General features: G+C 53.0%; 1 protein-coding gene across 4 annotated transcripts; it reads left to right on the forward strand.

Moving 5' to 3' along the window:
- The first annotated feature begins 437 nt into the window (after positions 1-437).
- On the forward strand, positions 438-20,448 carry CDIP1 (cell death inducing p53 target 1). 4 transcript variants are annotated; one of them, XM_027655056.1, is made up of 6 exons: positions 438-774; positions 17,015-17,116; positions 17,708-17,806; positions 18,253-18,399; positions 18,671-18,932; positions 19,176-20,448. In XM_027655056.1, the coding sequence occupies exons 3-6, from the start codon at positions 17,722-17,724 to the stop codon at positions 19,285-19,287; spliced, it is 606 nt and encodes a 201-aa protein (XP_027510857.1). In that variant the 5' UTR covers positions 438-774; positions 17,015-17,116; positions 17,708-17,721; the 3' UTR covers positions 19,288-20,448. The 4 variants fall into 4 exon arrangements, with proteins under 4 accessions (XP_027510857.1, XP_027510854.1, XP_027510856.1 ...); XM_027655053.1 differs by having other exon boundaries at positions 439-774; positions 18,668-18,932; XM_027655055.1 differs by lacking the exon at positions 438-774 and adding an exon at positions 12,334-12,632 and having other exon boundaries at positions 18,668-18,932.
- Positions 20,449-20,542: the final 94 nt, after the last annotated feature.

Consider the following 20,542-nt stretch of genomic DNA (forward strand, 5'->3'; position numbering starts at 1 on the left):
TCGGGGCCCGGGGGGCGGCGGGAGGGCGGCCCGGGGACCCCCCGGCCCCGGACAGGCCGCGGCGGCCTCACGGCAGCGGGGGGACACACCGAGGACAAGGGGGACACGCCGAGCAGTGGGGAGGACACTGAGCCGTGGAGGGACGCTGAGCACCGCGGGGGACACGGGCGCCGCTGGGAAGGGAAGGGCTGGGAACGAATCTCGGGTTAACTCTGCGAAGAGGGACCGGGGCTCGGTGCCGGGCCGTGTCTGGAGCGTCTGCGGCGGAGCTGCGGGGCAGAGGCACGGCTGGATGGGGACACGGGCCGGGAGAGGGGGAGGAGGCGGCCCCGGCTTCGGACGGGCCTTTAACGCTGACCAAGTGCCGCAGGGCGCTGCTAAAATCTTACAAAGCTTCAGCTCGGTGCCCTCGGCAGGGCCGGGGAGGGTTGGGACGGGAGGGCTGGAGGGGTGAAATTTAATCAGACGGAAAGCGAGGTCGTGTACTCGGGAAAAGACTCCGCGGTGTAAGGCGAGCGCCGGTGCCCGGCCGAGGTCATGAGCTCGCCGGGAGGATGAGGAGGACTGCGGGCAGGGCACGGCTGTGAGAGGAGAAGACGGGATCCCGGGAGAGCAGGAGCCGGGCCTGGGGACCAGCGTGTGCCTTTGCAGCCATCCCTGCTCGGGAGAGACGAGCTCAGGCTGGAACTGCCTGTCCAGTGATTCCTGAGGAATGATGAGCCCATTTTAGAGGAGCCGAAAGAAGCTTGACAAGCAGGAGGAGAAATGATGATGGTGAGGATGATGATGTCCATCAGCATATTAGTGGTATGAAATAAGAGCTCCTTCAGCTAACAGCACAGCACAGCAACAAATACCAAGGAATTAATGTTAGTGGGAAGCTGGGAGGTCTTTGACCATTAAAATGATGACATCTTGGTTCTGCCTCCCAAGGGGACTGGAGAGGCAAAGGGTAGGACTTGAGAGGCAGCGTTCAGTTGCTTTAGGAAAAAGCACAGGGGGTTCTGGTTCCTGCTGAACAGAGGAATGGGGTTGGGATCCTGGGGAGAGCTCCAGGGCTGTGCAGGGAAGTGGGAACAGGCAGGCTGGGATGGTCCCCTGGATCATCCACACGAGCCATGCTCAAGGTTAACGTTCTCCAGGTCACTGCAAGCGTAGGTGTGTGTGTCCCTTGGCCCAAGGCATCACTGGAAAAGCTGTTCAGAGATGGTCTCCTTGCACCAGTGAGAACTGGTGAGGGGACTGGCAGTTGTCATGTTCCAGGCTGAGCCTAAAATACCAGGTGGTAGAGACAAGGTCAGGCACAACAATTTGAAGTAGCAGTATTTTAAATTATAATTATAGTGGGTTTGGAATGTATGTAAAACTCTCTGAGAAACACTTTGGGATTATGCACAAGAGCCTCCTGTTTGTTCCCTTCACCCAATGGGCTTGAAACGGGGCTTTGATTTTGGCAGAGGCCCTGCTGCTTTCAGAGTGTGACCGGAGTAGGCAGCAGGGGAAACCAGAGTGAGTATTACATAGTGTAGTATACAATCACAGTATGTCATTCATTCATGTTTAGGAACTAAACAAACTCGTCTTGGTGTGGAAAGCATAAGCTGAAAACTTCCCTTTCCCGAAGGCTTCTCTGTCTCAGTGTTGTAACAACGTCCATGTGCCCCAGGAAATCCCCGGAAGCATTTAGTGATGTCCCTGGTGTATTCTCCTTAGGTGTTACGTGAGGAGCTAATTCCTGCTTGGAGGTAGGGAGGCAGTGACTTTATGGCTATTAACAAGGGCAGATGATGGAGACACGTCCCCAGATGTCCCCTGAGTGATGCCACATGGAGCAAGCAGTGGAGCAAACAGTCCTGCCCAGCTGCTGTTTCGGGGGTGGTGGGGCTGCAGTGGCTGCTCAGGGAGGTGCTGGGAAAAGGGATGTGTGTGTTCCTATGCAGAGTACCAAAAGATCTTGCCACAGGTGTGATGGGGACAGGTAACAGTGAGGGAGCTTCTCTTTCAGAACCTGAGCCCTTCCTAAGAAGACGGACCATGATGAGTTTCTTGTGTTCCCTCAACAGATGCTGCACCTCAGATTTGGTTCTGAAACTCAGGTGCTCGTGTTTCTGTTCTGCCTGTGGCTCTGTCTCAGCTGCTGTTATGGAAGGAGGGAGGGTGTCTCTCTCAGACACCCTCTTTTGGTTTTTGAGCATGTTTTTAAAGATCGTTTCCTAATCAGCCACTTCTGTGCGTGGGAAGTAATGCAGTGGCCACTGCTTTCCTTCTGGATGAGGCACAAGTGGCAAACATGCTCTGGGAGCAGAGATAATGCACTCTTGTAGCAGAGGGATGCTCAGTCAGGGGCCAGACAGTACACAACACCCACGCTGTCTGAGTTTCGGGGGATTTGGGTTCTTGGCACGGTGTTGTCACCTGCAGAAATGTTGCCATTGCCACTCTTACTAACATAGCAAAAAAAGGGATGGAAGTAACTTTATTATGTGAAAGAGTATCTTTTTTTCCTCTTCAGATGTGAATTTAGCAGATAAATACATGTGTTTAAAGGATGTGGTTGATGTGGAGATCTTTCAGTAAGAGGATGAGTGGTTTTGGAAGGAGATACACAGACTTCTTCGCATCTGCTCTGATCCAAGACTTGTTTTTTGCTTCTGAGTAAAGAGAAGTATGAAATTCAGAGTTCTACAAATGTTTGTGGTACATTGTAAAACCCTACATTTGGTTTCTTATAATTGCTTTAATCAGGAAAAGATATCCTGGGTTGAAAGGAACTTAATTTTTTTTAAAATAAGGGGTTTTTTTTGGTCTGCAGTGGGGCTGTGCTTCACTTTTGCTGGTATTACCAGGGCTCTGTGCATGTGCTGCACGTACCATGTGACAGTTTTCCTATGTGCAGGGTCACATTTACTCAGCTTTGCACCAAGCAAAGGGGAAGGCTGATGGCTGCCAGGTGAGCCAGGGAGGCAACAGTGTCTGCATAATATGGAGATTAAAATAACAGAGGCAGCAGGACTGAATACACCTTCAAGCTTCTAGACAGGTGTGCCAGCTTCTCCAAACTGATCTGTGCAAAGCACCTGAAAAAAGGGAGACAGGAGAGTTAGGAAACAACAGATAGGTGCTGATATGCCTCGTGGCTCTTAATAGGAATGTTCTAAAAGGAAAGACTTTAACTGCGCAGTACCTTCCCTTCTCCCTGATACAGGAACAGTGATGGTTTGTGGTGGGAAGTTCAGTTGTTCTGCAAGGTTTTTGGTTGGTTTTGCTTCCAAGGACCTGATTTTGCAGCTGTTATGCAGGCAAAGGACTCCAGCCTGGAGCCAGTTGACTCTCCTGAAGGTTTCAGAGCAAGGCACCTGAGCACACAAGTGTGCAAACACAGATGTGCACGTACTTTTTTTTCCTCCAAAAAGCATGTGATGAGCAACTTGTGCCTTGGGATGTGATCCTCACCTGGCTGTTCTCCTGCTGTTCCCGACTGGCACTCGGTATCCGTCTCACAGCTGGGGAGAAGCAGTGCCACTTTCACAGGCAGTGAAAGATCTCTGCATGCTCTGCACAGGACCCATCTCCTTCTCTGATCAAAGGGAACATAATTAGAACAGGTGCTGTAGGAAACCACGATCCATTTTCTCCCAGAATAAAGTCTCTGAGGCAGGGGGAGCACAGGTTTTATTTCTGGCCTGAAACGCTCAGGGAAACTCTGGGCTGCTGTTACAGTTTTTGCTTTGGGCCCATTCATTCTGAGCTGCCTCCTGGCTGCAGTTTACAGTTTGTGTATTTGTGGTGGTGAAAAAGGGGCTGTTTGAGAGCAGCCCTGTGCTGGTCATCGATCTGGGTAGAGGATGGAGGCAGGAGCAAAGTGCTTTGTGCTGCACATCTCCTGTGTGAGGCCCCACTTCAGTGCAGACTCTCTTAGCAGGCCTGAATTTAGAATATCCCCAAAAGATGGCAATGTAATTAGCATCCTAGGAACTGTGAGGAACAGCTGCTGGCTGTGCATGTTTGACTTTGTACCTCTTGGCATGGTGGAACCTGAGATGATCAGAGAATGAAGAGATGAGCTGGGGTTTTCTGTGCAAGTTAAGTAATATATGTCTCTATTACTTACTGTGATTAGTAGGGTAACTCTGAATTAGTTATATCCTTTGCCTCTTTTATACATAAGAAAATGAGGTAATACCGAGTGCTCTTATAGATTTTAAGATGAAGCATTTGTGCTGAGGTGGTGCCCTGACCATTCCCTCTTGTGTATGTTGCTGAACCTTCTTTGATACCCAACCTCTGCATTTCAAAAGAAAACCTTCCCTACTTGCCCTAACAACCTGTCTCCCTATTAACAGTTCTGGAAGATGTTTTTAAAAGGATTATTCTCACTCTAAGTTACAGACTTACTGTTCCATCTTGCATTCCATCTTACAATCCTAAATTCCCTCCATCACATCTTTCTGGGATACATGCAAAGCACATACTGTAGCTGTATTTCAGCCTTATTCACTCCTTGCGTTGTGTGATCAGAGAGAAGAGGAATTTTACTCACAATATGAACCATAAGAGCCTGTTTGCTTTGGGACAGTTTGCTTGAACTCTCATATTTGGAGTTAATGTCAAGGTTGGGTCTGTGTGTGAAGGTGTTGTGGTTATCCCAGCCATTCCCAGAGCTGGGAAGAGGTGAGGTCTGTGGGAGCTGCTTTCTCAGCAGGATGAATTCCCCTTCCTGCCTGGGACCAGGGACCTGTGTGGGCTGCAGGGAGAGATACTTTGACTGCTCAGAGGGCTGGGTTGGGGTTTCTGAGCTTTAACTTGTTCCTTGAAAAAAACCCCACAGAAATACAGCCCACTCTCAGGCTGAGAGGACTTTATAAAAAGGAAAAGCACAGGCACTTGCTCTCTCTTGCTGTTGGGCCGTGTGTGCAGTTTTTGTCAGCACTGACGTCCCAAAATGGGATCTGCTGCTCATAGCAGGAAGCCCTGACTTACATCATTTGACAGCTGAACCTTTCACCAAGACAAAGGTGGTGGCTGAGGCATGGTTACACCTGAGCTCAGGTGATCTGCCAGACTCTGTACAGTCAGCTCTCTTCCCCCAGGGACCGACTCTGAGGGTCTTCCCACTTCTCACCTTTGCAACTTCAATCTGACAGTACCTCATGGTGCAAGATCAAATGAACTGGAGGGGATTTTTTCCAAACGTGTTTTCAAGCACAGTTATTTGATTGAAAAGATACACACACCCCCTCCCTAATTCGTGAGGGATCATCAAGGAATTGTATTAAAAATAAGCCCCTCATTGCTCAGAAATCCCTTGAGCTTCCTCCCAGAGCCCCACAGCTGGAGAGCAGGTATAATCTTTTAGATGATGGGTGAGTGAATAAGATTAGTGTCCTGGGGAGAACTGTTGTAAAATTGATTTCATTTAGGTCATGGAACAAAGACTGTCGTGTGGGAAGACCTGAGCAAAACCTGAGTGCAGCCTGGCCTTCCTGGGGGCCACATGGGCAGTGCTGAGGCTGGATGGGAGATGGGAGCACTTGGCTTCTGCTGGGCCGTTCACAGAGTCACAGGAAACCTCTCCAAGTCATGTCTGATCTTGTGCCCTTCCAGGGCTCCTCACCCTCTGCTAATAACATCCCTTAGACTGACTGTGCTTTCCTTTTGGGAAAGCCTGTAAGTCTTTGTGATATTTGGATGCTGATGTTGTGGAGGAACAAAAACCAGGGTATAAACAGGGAACAGTTTGTGTCCTGGCAGCCGTGCACAGCCAAGGGGGTGTTGCATCAAGGGGCTGGTGCCGGGAAGCACCAGCAACTTTTCCTGGTACAACCAGAGCTAAATTTGCTTCCCAGGAACAGGGGGAGGGTCAACTGCTTTTTATGGCAGTACCACGTGTTTGCAGGGCTTTTGAAAATAAAGATTGGCTAATATGTTCTGGATTGACTTACTCATATCTCCAAGACCCAGAACAGCTGCTGTCCCATGTTTTCTCTCCTTCCCTTTTGGGTTGTTTTGTTGTGGATTGTTTTGGTTTTTTTTTTTTTTCCAAATGGCCATGACTCAGCCCTTCCCTGCTGCTCTCTGAGTTTCCTGGTTTCTGAATAGGCTATTCTTGGGACAGCAATTCCTGACAGATAGGAACAAGGGGAGTGTTGTGTTGTTTTTTTCTTTATCTCTCCTGTGGCCTGTGCTAATGCTCTGTTTCCCCCTGATTTTTGCCTTGTTCCCACATTACTCAATTGTCCTAAATTGTTGGATGTCATCTGAGGCATGTTGCCCTTGTAGCAAAGGAGCCCTCTCAGGCATGATTCAGGCTGTGATCCTTGCACAGCATCAGCTTTTCTTTCCCAGCAGCATGGTGGTAACAATCCTGAGTGTGGAGGGTTAGACTGGTATGACTCTGTCTGTTGTAAAGCTTAAATCTGCCTTTTTCAGCCCCTCTGACTCCCAGGGGCTGTGCTTGGCTCTCCTGTGGAAGGAGCAGATCCAGGTGAGGACCTTGCCAGGGTGAGGACCAGCACCAGATGCCGTGTCTGTACATCACAGGTGATCTGCAGACACTGTGCAGGGCTGAGGCAGCACCACGGATCAGATGGCTCAGCCTGACTGTGTCTGTCACAAATGAGGGGAAAATATCACCTAGAATTTAAAAACAATGAAAAAAACCCTCTCTGATTGCTTATTTATTGCCCTCCTGCAGATTGCAGAGGCTGGGAATCCGTAGGATGCTCTGAAATGCTTCATGGGGCAGCTTTTTAATACAAACAGCTTTTGGATTTCTTCTGAAGTTCATTCCTCTCTGATGTGGGCTGGAGAAGGTCACCTGCCATGGCAGGTAGCACACCCCAGGCCAGGTGTGCTGGTGGCTGCTCTTGATATGCAGTTGGAAATGAACGTAGTGTCTAATATTAAACAATCCTTGCTGGGTTTTAGTTTTACTAAGAGCACAGCTCTTTCTGTCAAGACACAGTTGTATGAGGAGGGGAAGTAGACTGTTGTATATTTAGTCTGGAAAATACGGTTGGCTTTTTAAAAAACCCAGAGGCACTCTATGTTTTCTCAGAGCCTGTGGTTACCAAGAGAAATTTCTCAGACTAGAGGACTCGAAACACAAGGTTAGTGTTCTTCCTTAGCATCCCTCCACGTTTTTGGATATGCTGTATTGTTGTTAAGCCAACCAAGATAAAAGCTTTTCTGTGTGAGGAGGCTTTGAGAACATTCACTGCCAGATTAAATTAGCCTTTCTGAGAATAAATTAGTCGTTGTGATGTAGGCAGCCCCGGTCTCTGCAGCTGTAAAACCCGCACGTGCTGGTACCCGCAGGAGATAAATGAGAGATGTGGTAGCTGTGTTCAGGCCTGTGCTGGTAACAGGAGATTAGATTTCTGGCTGGGGATGAATGAAAAGCAGCCTGTTGGATTTTATTGACCATTTCTCCAAGTGAGAAGCAGGCCACCCTTTTAAGAGAGGGAAAGGAACCCCTGGGAAATGAACCCCTGGGATTTTCAGCACGGTTTCGTTTTGGGAGGAAATCATGGACTAGAGCCCAGGCTGTACCCCTGCTGCAGTGACTCCAACCTGGGATGCTTTTGAGGTCCTCAAGGGTCCCAGTCACCCAACACATGGCAGAAGGGAGCATTGGAGCTTTGTGCTGGAGGAGAATTGGGAGTGGAGGAGGGCAGTGGGGATGGCATTTCCATGCACTGCCGACTGCTTTGTGTTTGTATTTTTAACTGCCCACTGGATAAGTAGCTGCTGCTGGTGTGTGTGCGCTGCCCTTTTCTTAGAGGTGTGTTCACTGTGTCTTCTAATTAACTTAATTCTGCTTTGTGCTATATCAGGAGGTGCTCCCAGGAAGCTGGGTCTGTGCTGTTTGCCCTTCCCACCTGCTTTGCTGGGACCAAAAATCTCCTCCAAAATCTTAACATAGCCTTTGAGCACAAGAGTGAAGCTGGAACTGGGCACCGTTTCCAGTGCTGTTAAATATCAGCTCTTCCCCTGGGCTTGCTGCAGCTCTTCCACAGAGGTGTCACCTGGAGAATATTTGTGTTTTGGTAATGGAGTTCCCCCAAAGTCCATGGTATTATTTAGCCACACACAGGTGGTGTTATTTTGCTTTTCAGACTCCTTCCTTGCCATGATTTGGGAGGGTGGGAGCTCAGTTTGGAGCTGCCTGCTGGGCTATTCCAGTGAGAGAAAAAAATAGTTCCCAGCTTGTTCAGTGTTGTAACTGTGGCAGCCGCTCCGTCTTCCTCGGGCTCAGGAGAGGATTTCAGCCCTGAATCCTCTGGAGCAGCTGAGCTGTTTACCTGCCCTGAGGGCATCCTGGTATTACGGGCTTGAATCCCATTCCCATCCCCTGCTGTGAGAACAGTGATCCGGCCTCGGGGCTGCTCCAAACCCTCTGACCAGCTGTGCTTTCCATGGAACGGCAAAGCAGAGAGGTGTTGCCTCACAGAGAAAGGGTTTGGAAAAGCCTAGAGCAGGGACTTGAGGAGGTGTGTTGATGTGTGTTAAGGGTGCTTTGAGTCCAGCTGCTGTGGTAGATTTTCAGTGAGAAGGTCTCTTGGCTTTGTCCACGTTCTGGAGTCGGAATGCCTCATATCCAGGTGATGTCCCTCGCACGCCAGAACTGGGATGGTGCCTGGAGAGGCATGAGGACACCACCTCTCTTCCTTCCTCCTTGTTTTCAAAGGGAATACAGCTCTGTGTGCCCAGTTGCAGGTCTGGCTGTGTCCTGTTCAATGTTCTGGTCAGACCTGCTCACATTTCAGATGAGAGGTGTGGCTCTGTGTGTCCCCACCGTCCCCCTGGCAGGGTGGCTGTGCTGCCTCCGAGCGAGCAGTGGTGGCAAATCAGGCTCAGGTGGAACAGCTTTTGGGTGACCTGAGGGGCAGATACGTAGCGGGTCGTTACGTGGGAGTTCTGGGAAAGGGGCTACAGAGCAGTTGGCAGGAACTGGTGCTGCAAAATGAAACCACAGTCCTGAAATGCCTTGGAGGCAAAATGACTTTCCTGGTCTGGGAAGTCAGTGTGGACTGGCCAAGTCTGGTGGGAACTGGAGGGAGAACTGGGAATGGCAGGAGCCGTGTGTGACTCAGGGGTGCCCAGCACTGGGCACACTCAGTGACTACTGATTAATCCAGGGGGTTTCCCCTCTGTGAGCTGGGACATGTCATCTGTCTTTGAGAAGCCCAAATGGGCTGGGCTTGGGAGCAGGGGAGTGCAGGGCACCCTCCTCCTGTGCCACAGGACAAGCCAGTCCCATGCTGGTGGCCCTGGGCCACCCTGAGAGTGGTCCCAGTCTGGAAATGGAAAGTTCTGTGGGAGCTAAATGTGAGTGTGGTTACACAAGTGGCCTCAGCAGGAAAAGTTCCTCCAGTGCACGTGTCTCTGGATGTACATGGGTCCTCCTTGTTGGCAGTAGGACTCAGGAGAGATCCCAGACCTTCCATACACGTTCCTGCTTAACCCCAAACCATGTTCTGTTGCAAAGACTGAGCCAGGGCTTTACATAAAACAGAGTGACACAGAGCACTTCACACTAATCCTCAGAAAAAAAGTGCAAGGTGACACTGTACCTGTTAAATCTGAATGTCAGCAGATTCCCTGGCGCCAAGGCAGGGGGATCTGTGAGGATGGGAAATGCTAATGTTGTTGCAGACTGGAGTTAGTCCTACAGTGAGCTGGTGCTCTCCTTGGTTAAGAAAACATCAGTTCCATGACATATGTTCTGTTCATCACTTAAAAGGAAAACGGGTCTGGAATCACCACCAATGTATTCAAAATTATTTGTGCTGCAAAATCTGCAAGGGAATTCTGAATAGGCTCTTGGGCTCTGATTAATTCTGAAGCTGAAATGCAAAAGTGCTGATCCTCTCTGACTCTAATTTCCTCCTCCCTTGGAGCTCACTGTTATTTAATGGGAGTCACACATCTACTCAACTTGATTCAGCAATGATGTGGCTGTGTGATTTGACTTTCTCTAAAAAAAATTCTATAGAAGGGGCAGAAACGCAAAAATGAGTGCATAAAGAAATAAAATATTTTTAGTTTAGTTTTGGGAAGGAAATCTCTAAAATGCTGAGCTGAGCTGTGGGACGTAGTGGGTAATCACTGTGGGTTCACCTTCTCTGTGCAGAGCTGGGAGGTGCTCCTGGAAGGGGGGGCAGCAGACTCTGACAGCAGGAGATGCTTTTTTGTGTAGATAACTGAAGAGCAGAACTTGCCACTGCCATGAGCTGGAGGGCTGGGAAGGATTTGGGGTGGTCCATGGAGAAACTCCAGGTTGCCCATTCTCCAAAACCCTGAGTGCTGGGAGTGGGAGGGACTGGCTGGGAGGTCATTCTGCCTTTGCTTCCTTCCTAACTCATCCTTAAGCCTCTGTTACAAGCTGCCATCAGAGGTGAGCTCAGATCTGTGACTGTCCTTAATGCAAGGAACTGCAGAGCTTCTTCCCAACCTCCTGCTTGCCTTAAGCTCCTTCAGCTGGGGTATTTTTGTTTGCTTGTTTAAATGAACAGCTACTCTTGTGCCACAGATAAGTTTGGTGTTATGTTAAGACAGCAGTGTTGGAGTGGATCTTGGTTTTAGTTGCTCTGTGTTCTGGCAGGTTGTGTTATTACCATTATTAACCAGATATCAAAGGGATGATGTAATGCAGGATATGTCCTCTCAGGGGGAAAATTAAGGACTGGAGGCAACAGCTGCTGATATCACTGGGTGCTTTCCCATGGATGTTATCAAGTGTTAGCTTGGATTCTTTGTGAACTCCAGGGAAAGTCTCATGGAAAAACTCTCTGGTTCCTCAGGGATTTGGCTTGCATCACCCTCCTTTTCTCATCTCTCTGGAGCAGATTTCTAGGATGCAGAGGCTTTAATGTTGTTTTTAATCACATCCATGAGAACACCTGGCATATTGCAGCCTGTCTTCTTCCGTGCAGGCAGGTCACTGGCAGCTGGAAGGGTCTGAACAGTTAGAACTCCTGAGTGAGACAGTGTGTGTTCCAGGGCCAGGAGAATGCTCCCAGCTTGTTCTGTGTTCAGGAAACCGTCTCTGGGAGCCAAGTTCAGCTGCCCTGGTGGTGCAGAGAGTTCTGTGCACAACTGAGCCTTCCCCAGTGCCTCTGCATGTGTAAGCTTTGAAGAGTGGGGTCATGGTTTAGTGGTTTAAGGGATACAGTGGTAGTGCTGGGTGGATGATTGGACTGGATCATCTTAGAGATCTCTTCCAGCCTTGACAATTCTATGATTCTGTGATTCTATGGCCTCTCCTCATTGATCACAGGGCTCTCTGTTGGGATGTCTTGGCTCCTTTGGGATGTCTCTGCTGGCATGTGGTGTCTCCCACAGCCAGGTGCCATGGCTTGGGAGCCCACAAGAGAGAGAAAGAACTACCCCAGTTGTTCTTTTCATTTTGGCTGGTTTTTCTTTAAATGTTCAGGTGAAACAGGTCCTGGCAAGGCTGTTTCTGCAGCCCCACTATGGAGTTGCCAACAGCTCTTGGTCAGCCCATCCAGAGGGGAATAGTCCTGGAGAGAATCCCAGAGGCAGCAGCAGGTCCTGCAGACACTCCTCCTGCACGTAACCCTTTGTGGGTGTTGCAGATAAACCCTCCTTGTTTTAAGCAGGGGGGATTCTGGGTCTGGTTTTCCTGATGTTGATGCAGAGGAGCTATGTGAGGGAGCAGTAATTTGAATCTCTGGCCGAGGGCAGCTGAGCCAGGGCTGCGCCATGGAGATTATCAGATTGTGCTTTGGATTTAATGCCCTGAGAAGTCTTGCTTTGGATACAGCACCTGGCTTCCAGCGAGGATCCTGCTCTGAGGTGATTTGCCTGCTGGGTGGTGGTGGCACACAGAAGGTCAAACGTGTCCAAGGTTCCCAGGTAAACGGCTGCAATGGGGATGCTCCTCCGGAGGTTCACATACTGGAGAGCAGAGCAGGGAGCTTTGGTTGTCTGACATACCTGGATTGAATGGTGAATAACCTTCTCCTCCAGCAGCCCTTTGTTTTAAAGGACTGCTGCTGTCCTGCCTTGCCAGCTGAGCTCTTCATCCCCACACCGAAGGAACAGCCTGAGCCTCCTGGAAGCAGCAGTTTTCCACAGCTGAAATCTTAGTGCAGAAGTGTGGGAGAAATCTGGGAGCAGCCTGGCTGTTCCTGCACAGTGGGTTTGCACTCCCTGGCAAGTGACTTGGACTTGGGAAAACACAGCTGAGTTGCTCAGAAAAAGAACAGACCTTCCCTGTAGTCCTTCGCTCAGGTTTCCGTTTCCATCGTGCCTTGCGGAGCGTTGCAGGCATGTGCCCTCCTGCTGCTGTGCCCAGGACCAGGAGGAGGAGTTGAGGAGGTGCTGCCAGGGTTAATGGTGGGGTAAAGGAGCGGGTACATGGTCAGGGATTGCCAGGGCACCCTCTTTCTGAAGGAGGTTGAAGCTCTGTGTGCTGTTCATTCCTTCCCTCCTGGCTCCGGTGCAGCCTGGAGGCAGCAAATGCGCATGGGAAGAGGCAGGGCTGAGGGGGAAGTTTGGCTCCCTGACAGGGAAAACATCTTTTTGCTGTTCCACATAAAAACCAGGCAGAAGTAACCACTGATACTGCTTGTTCAGCAGGGGTTGTTGCTGTCTTTCCCTTGAAGGTAAGAGCTGTCCGGTGGGATTGTGTGTGGTGTGTTCAGGAGCAGTGGGAGCTGAGCCACATCCCGGTGAGCTGTGTGGGAACCGGCACACGCAGGGAGAGGGAACATCCCGGTGTGCCCTGGGCACAGGTAACACAGGGAATGGGGCGGGGAAAAGGGAACATCCCGGTGTGCTCTGGGCACAGGTAACACAGGGAACACACAGCTCCAGGCTGGCTTTGGAGGTGCTGCTCAGAAATGCTGTTGTGGAGGAAGGAGGCTGAGATTGCCAGGATCAGGGTTCTCTCCCCTTTCTGCCTCTAAAGCCACTTTGAAGGATAACTGGCTTTCATCAAATGAAATTTTGCCAGCATCCTGCTCTGCCTTTTGTGCTCATACCTCGCACACCTCTCTGCCTTCCTAGTCTCAGTATTTCCCAATTTCTGGAGCCAGTAGCCTGTGGCACACAGGTAGCTTTTCCTGGGGCCAGGAAAGCTGGGATAGTGTTGGCCACAATGCTGTTCCTGTTTCTAAAGGAAGAAGGCTGGGCTCAGTGAGGGAGCCCATCATCTTCAGAACTCTTGGCTTTTTAAAGCTGTATTTACAAAAGCCTGGAAGCTGGAATCTGTGTCTGCTTGATGTGCCATGAAGCTGAAAGTGCTCATATCCTTTATTCATTGAATTTTAGTGTGGTTTTTTCCTTTCCTAAATACCAGAAGTTATTTTTTTTTTTTGGGGGGGGGGGGGGGAAGAGCTCCAAAAATGAGCAGCAGCAGCTTTTGAAGTGGCAACGTCACTGAACGTGGTCGAGGATGAACAAACGCTGCTTCCTGTCTCGGTGGCTGGAGACACTGCTCCCGGTGGGAAAACACAGCCAAATCACTGTGGGGCTGAGTTAGCAAGTGCAGGAGGAGCAGGGACAGCACTGAGTGTCTGTGCTCGTGGGAGGGGATCTCAGCTGTGAGGCTGACTCAGAGCTGCACCATCGGGGCTCGCACGTGAGTTAGACCTGCCGGCATCTGCTCTGTCCTTGGCAGGTCTGTCTAACCCGGGGAGATTTCGGCAGCCTGAAGCACAGGCAGCTGCTGCCTGGCAAGAATGGTGTTACCAGACCAAATCTTTGGGTCTCCAAGCAGTGCAGGAATGATCTGTGGGTGTCCTCTTTGTGGCATTGTCTATTTTATGGTGCTAGGACCTGTTCTGGTGGCGCAGTGTTCCCTGGTCCCACTGCACACCAGTTGGTTTTGGGAAGTTTGCCCATTGTACCTGTCTGGAGACCAAGTCAGATGGACAGACCTTTCCTCTTGTCATGTTTGGATCCCAGACTGTTTCCACAGTGATGTAACACAGGGAAGTGCAGCCAGCAGGGGACACTGGACCCTGACACACCAGCTCCTCTCATCACTGCTGGAAGTAGCAGGGAGAGCTTTGTGTCACCAAAGGATGTGTCAGTAATGGGAACCAGGAACTTTGGGGCATCAATCAGTGGCCTTTGGACAAGGGCCTGGAGTGACAGGACACAGGGAATGGCTTCACACTGACAGAGAGTGGGTTTAGATTAAATATTTGGGAAAAAATTCTTCCCTCTGAGGGTTGTGAGGCCCTGGCACAGGCTGCCCAGAGAAGCTGTGGCTGCCCCATCCCTGGAAATGTTCAAGGCCAGGTTGGGCAGGGTTTGGAGCAGCCTGGGCTAGTGGAAGGTGTCCCTGCCCATGGCAGGGGTTGGAATGAGATGAGCTTTAAGATCCCTACCAACCCAGACCATTCTAGGATTCTGTAATCCCTCATTAACTAGATTCAGAGTTGCTGTGCACAGGAAGAAGCTGATTAGAAAGCCTCATGTTTCCTCACCAGCTCTTTGACTGTGCTCACTGTGTAGAGAAAGCTCAGACACATCTTTTGGGGCTGGGAGTTGTGCCCCAGTCTGGGGGGATCTAGAGGTTTGTTCTTCTCCTCACCCAAAAGCTTCCTAGAACGAGACCCTGGGTTGATTAGGGAGCCCAGAGCCAGAGGAGGACACAGAGTTCGAGGCCACAGCCAGGTGGGACAAGCCGTTTCTGCTCTGGGGCCTTGATGGAGCTGTGCTGTTCTGGCTGTGTCTGTCAGTGCTGTGCCCCAGCAGGTTAATGGGAATCCTTTCTCTTTCATTTTCAGTAGCAAGTCTGCAGCCTTTGTGTGTCTTCTGCATTTAGCAGGAGCTGTGTTTCCAGTGATTCCGTGGTGGATTTATCCTCTGTACTTAGTTTGCAGTAGAGGAGCCAGTAAAAGCTGCTCTTGCAGCTGAGAAGAGCTAATCTGTATTTTTAGCTGGAAACAGCATCTTCTCTCTCCATCCTCCTACTGGTAACCAACTCCTTTTGAGTTTTAGGATCTCGCAGCGTGTCCTTGCTCTGAAGGACCTGCTCTAGACGTTGGTGATTTCATCAGATCTTGAACTTAAGGCTGGTAATCTTGGAATGCTGCGGAGCTGTCCGTGCCAGGGTGGTGAGGGATGCCCTGGGGAAGCCGTGTGCCCTCCGGTTTCCCACGGAGCTCTCCATCGGAAATGGGCTGGGTTTGTGCTGCTCGCATTAAGATGAAAGAAACCACAGGAGAAACAGCTTCTAAGAGGCTTAAAAGCAACAGGCTTTTCTTTTCCTCCTGGGAAGGGCACACAGCCAACATCTTGCTCTTTACAGATCTCTTTTAATAAGCAGAATATTGCAGTAGGAGCGACTGCTCTTTACAGATCTCTTTTAATAAGCAGAATATTGCAGTAGGAGCGACTGAGCCTGCCAAGAATGAGCAGAACAGCCCTGCATCCCACAGCTTCCTTCATCCCAGTGCACGTGTGGCTCTGGGATCCATAGGCCATTGCCCTTGTGGATGCCATTCCCTGCTGGTCAGGGTGGCAGGATTAATGGCTGGCCTGGTCTGGGGCTGCCTTCATCTGAAGGGCGTTTTTAGAGTGGCTGGTGGAGCATGTGGGTGGGTCTCCTCCTCTCCTGTGTTTTCTTTCCAGCTCTTTGGTGGGGGGACTGAGGCTGGGGAGTGTTGAAAGATGTTACATTATGGGAAAGCAGTATCTGAATGGGAGGAGATCTGTTAGGTGAGAAAAGCTGTGGGCTCAGCTGGCCTGTGGGGGCCAGGAAAGCTCCCTGGCAGGCTGGTGTCCCCAGGTAAGGCCTCCTCATCCAGGACCCCTGCAGGCACAGGGACAGGAAGGTCTGGGTGTGCAGGGTGGGGTGTTTGGCTACTTTCAGAAGACTAAGTCCTTCTCATCTTCCCATCCCCAGTGAGCTAAAAGGAGCACGGCCCAGTTTGCAGCTTTGTAGGTCACTGAAGGAGAAGGGAGGCTCTGCAGTGTGCCGGGAAGCGCCCTGTGCTGTGGCAGCTCTCCTTCCCCGGGCGTCTGAGGAAGAAATTGGAGAGAGGAGCAGGATGGAAGATGACCCCCAGCTGCCCTGCTGTTACACTTTGAAACTGCCTGGTTGCAACACACAGTTTCAGACCTCGGGGGAGAAATATTAGTCAGTAAATGTGGACATCCAGGGCAGACCCTGTGCCTGTCGGGAATTTGCTCAGCTCCTGGGGGCATCAGTGTGCTCCTCCTGAGCAGCAGCAGGTGATGGTACTCCATGGACTGGTGACCTGAGAGATTTTCTGCTGCCTTGCAGGAGGCTGCTGGGGGCAGGGAATGTGAACTAGGAAGAAGGAGTGGAATAGAGCAAAGCCAAGCAGGTGAGGGAGGGATGGATCTCCCTTCTGTGCTTGCCAGGGCCTTGGCTCCAATAGACCCGGGAACTGCAGGTGGAGGTGGCTGTGCCCCACGGGCTCCTCTCTGGGCACCCCTGCAATGCAGGGCTGGGGCAGCACTGGCTGCCTGGCCTGGTGCCCGGGGAGGTTGTGCCGTGCTGTGCCGTGCCGGGGAGGTTGGCGCGCTCCGGGCGGGCTGCCCAGCACGTGGCACTGGTGTCAGCAAACAGGACAAGCAGGGTCACATTTGCTTCTGGCCTGTTGGGGTGAAGGAGGGAGGGCTCAGGGAGGGCTCAGCCCACAAGGGGAGCTCCCGGCTCTGCTCCTGGGCACTGACAGCAGTGTCACCCTGACCCATCCTGATGGCAGCCAGCCCAAGCACCGAGGGAGCAGCCTCTCATTTGTATTTCCCAGTTTACTCACGTTATAACTGAACCAGAGAAAACAGGGAGATCGGGTTTCTTGATGTTGTTGCTCTTCCTTGGATCTCAGGGTGTGTTGGTGGGGCTTTGCCACGTGCTGAGGACACAGAGCCTTGTACCTGCCATCGAGGGGGCACGTGGGGAGGTACCTGCACTGGGGACAGGAGGGGGTTTGGTGTGGTGGCCAGGGCAGCACTGCAGCTGTGACTCCTCTCCATCTCTGTAACTCCTTCTCTCCTTTTGCAGAGATCTGGTGGGAGAACCGGCTTCCAAACTACACCACTCAGAGGAATTGCTTCTCTCAGCTCTGTTGAGGCCTCTGAGCTCTCACTGCGAGGGAGAGGACAGGTGAATAGTACCCCATGTAAAAGAGTGGCCCCAGCTGTTGAAGCTGGTCTTACCTTAGCTCACTGGATTTGTTTACAGATTTACTTAGAGCTGCTCTGTGAGTTTGCAGCCTCTGCCTTGGCATTTACACTCAGGGGTCCTGCCACCCTCAGGGCACAGTGTCGTGTGTCACTGTGGGTGGAGTTGGGGGGCTGTGGGCAGCGTTGGCAGCTCTTCCCCACCTTTGGTACCCCAACACCACAGCCAAGGCACTTGGCAGAGCAGGTTCCAGCCCAGCACTGCCCTGGACTGTGGCCACACAGCCCAGAGGTGCCCTGATGAGCTGCAGTTCATCAGGTGTGGGCCATGCAGGGAAGCGCTGCAGAGCCAGCAGGAAGGGGTTACACCTTGGATTTGCTGCCTGGTCACAGCCTGTCCATCTTTGGGGCTGCACCCCTGGTTCTGCCCAGGGTGGGTGCTGAGGCGAGTGCAGTGGTGGCACCAGCCCTGTCCCCTTCTGTTGTCACCTCCTTCCCCAAGTCCTGTGCAGCTCTGGGCAGGTGCCTGTGGCACCAAAGGCTGGTGTTTTTCTAAAGGTTTCTGTCCCTGCAGGGCCACCCTGAGCCATGTCCAACGACCCACCGCCACCCTACCCGGGGGGCCCCTCGGCACCGCTGATAGAGGAGAAGCACGGGCCCCCCTCTGCACCAGGTACTGGGGGTGGTCCTGGCTGCTCGGGGGTGTTGTGCTGACATTGTCCATCAGACAGGAGCCAAGCAAGTGTGGATTCCCTGGGAGTGCCCTGGCTGTGGCTTTTGCTGGCAGCTCTGCCCTGCCATGCACGGTGTGCTGGGGAGGGTGGTGCAATGCCCAGCTCCATCTATCCCCATGTCACCCTCAGAGAAGGCAGGGGAGGTCATGGGGGCAGCAACGAGAGCAGGAAGCACTCCCAGCTCAAAGTGTGGCTCTGCTTGCTGCTGTGGGTGAGGTGGGGTGAATTTGGGCTTCATGTGGCCCAGAGGATGAAGCTTAAGGCAGTGCCCCCCACCTCATGTGTTCCCCTTCCCTGGGACCAACCCTCTGACCACACAGCCAAGCCACCATCTCCCCATCAGCTCTGCTGCCTCCCTGGCTGCTGACTCTGTGTTTCCTTTCAGAGGGTGTCACCCCAGTGGTGGGACAGCCCCAGGGGGTTCCTATCCCCCCTCCTGAGTTTGGGCCCCCCCCGTATGAGCCACCCTCTCAGCCGGGGTTCGTGCCCCCCCACATGCCCACGGATGGCTCCGGGCCCTACGTGCCGCCGGGTGAGTCCTGTGAGGGGCTGGGGATGCAGGGGGTGGGGAGGGGTGGCAGCACATGACTCCTGGGGAAGGGGGGGACACAAGGAGGGGCTGGAGCTGCCATTTGGGGCTTGCAGTGAGGCTCCTGGGGGACACAGTGCCTGCAGCAGGGTTGGCCCTAAGTCTGTACCCCCGGTGGTGGTGCAGCAGCAGGATGGGGACCTCCCCAGTGAGGATGTGCCTCTCCAGCCACATATAAAGATGCTCACCTGTGCACGTTTCTCATTCACAGCAGGGTTCTACCCACCCCCAGGCCCTCACCCCCCCATGGGCTACTACCCTGCCCCAGGCCACTACCCCTCTCCTGGCGGCCACACGGCGACGGTGCTCGTCCCACCGGGAGCTGCCACCACAGTGACGGTGCTGCAGGGAGAGATCTTCCAGGGTGCCCCTGTGCAGACAGTGTGTCCCCACTGCCAGCAAGCCATCACCACCAAGATCTCCTACGAGATTGGGCTCATGAGCTTCCTCCTTGGCTTCTTCTGCTGCTTCATGGGGTAAGTGCTGCAGGGGGAGCTAGGGCCTCGCAGTGGACGCTCAGTCCTGGTCCTGGTGGCCCTAGTGCTGTGGGCCTTGGCTGAGCTGCTGGGCAGGACTGGGGTCTCAACGTGGAACTGGGGCAGCAGAGAGGTTCGGGGGGTGACAGCCCCTACACATACTCATGTCTCTTGCCTGTGCCCCCGGTGTCCAGGGGCTGCCTGAGCTCACCGCCCTCTGCCTCTTCCCTTCCTGTGCTCCAGGTGTGATCTCTGCTGCTGCCTGATCCCCTGCCTGTTCGATGACTTCAAGGATGTGACCCACACGTGTCCCAACTGCAAGGCCTATATCTACACGTACAAGCGCATGTGCTAACAGCGCCCTGGGAGCCACTGGAATGACACCGGCCCCTTCCCGCTGCCGTCCGAGTCTCCGCGTGTGCATCCCTCCTTCGCTTCCCGCCGGTGGTGTGTGTGTGTTATCCCCGGCTCCCTCCCGCTCAGAGCTGCCACCACCTGCCCCGAGCTCTGGTCCTCACTGGGAACAGCTGGATTGGCGATGCTGGTGCACAGGGGAGGGGGGCCCAGGCCCCAGATGCTGTGGGAGGTGCCCTGCAGGAGCGGGGGCATTGCTCTGCACCCCTTTACTCTCTGGAGTGTGAGCAAGGCCCCTCTCCCCTGCAGTAACCCCAGTGCTGGAGGGGCTCACCCCCGTCCCACAGCACAGGGGGTGCCTGGCTGCTGGGATGTGCTGCAGCCACAGGGAGCCCAGGAGGGAAGGGGGGGGACCTGAGCAGCCCACGGCACACTCAGGGGACACAGCACAGCCCTGGTGGCACTTTTAGGAAGGGGCTCAGAGGGTAGTGCCACACACCATGTTTCAGGGTGGTTCTCGGCCCCCTCCAGCCCATCGGCAAAGCCCCTTCCCAAGGAGAGGCAGAGCTGCCTTTGAGCACGGAGAGGGGACCGGCAGCAGCACTGCACCCTTGATCAGCACCTCCGTCCTGCCCCCGTGGCCGCTCCAGCTGCATGTGCCCCCTCCCAGCCCCGCCGGCTCCGGGGCAGGGACAGCTCCCGGCAGCCCCGATAGCCAAAACCACACCCGGCATGTCGCTGCCTGCCCGGCACGTAGAGTAGAGGAGTTTTGTTACCAGGCCGCAGCTCCGGAGCCCCGCCCTGAGCCCGGCGGGGTCTGCGGGCCCCACCCCGCACTGCCCTGCGGGGTCCTCCTTGCATGTGGGTGTAGGGGGTATTTTTAGCTCACTTCAGTGGGGCAGAAGGAAGGGGGCAAGCAGGCAGCGACAGGAGCTGCCAGCAGCACCCTCACAGGCACGGGGAAGAGGACCTGGGAGCCATGGTCAGCCCCTGGGGGCTGCTCCTGCCCTGCCCCTGCAGCCCCCCGAGCAGTGTAGGGGCAGGTCTCTTGGTACCCAGGTCTGCAAACACGGCCCAGCCTGCACAGGCAGCTGCTGTTTGCCCAGGGGTGGAACTGTGGCAATAGTCAGTGTTTTTATGTAAATAAATAACAGACCCTGAACTCGTGTACATCTTTTCTTCTCTCCTGATCAAAATCCAGAGCAGATCTGCCTGCAGGGGAGCTGAGGATGAGGAAGAAGAGCAGCAGCTGCCCT

This window comes from Corapipo altera, unplaced genomic scaffold, assembly GCF_003945725.1.
Source record: "Corapipo altera isolate COAL_440 unplaced genomic scaffold, ASM394572v1 98, whole genome shotgun sequence".
NCBI classification, from domain to species: domain Eukaryota; kingdom Metazoa; phylum Chordata; class Aves; order Passeriformes; family Pipridae; genus Corapipo; species Corapipo altera.

Excerpts from the sequence above, each read along its gene's own strand:
- CDIP1 (XM_027655053.1), top strand. The coding sequence starts at position 17,722 with ATGTCCAACGACCCACCGCCACCCTACCCGGGGGGCCCCTCGGCACCG. Across the intron at positions 17,807-18,252 it reads CGGGCCCCCCTCTGCACCAG|AGGGTGTCACCCCAGTGGTG; the intron begins GTACTGGGGGTG and ends GTTTCCTTTCAG. Across the intron at positions 18,933-19,175 it reads TTCTTCTGCTGCTTCATGGG|GTGTGATCTCTGCTGCTGCC; the intron begins GTAAGTGCTGCA and ends CCTGTGCTCCAG.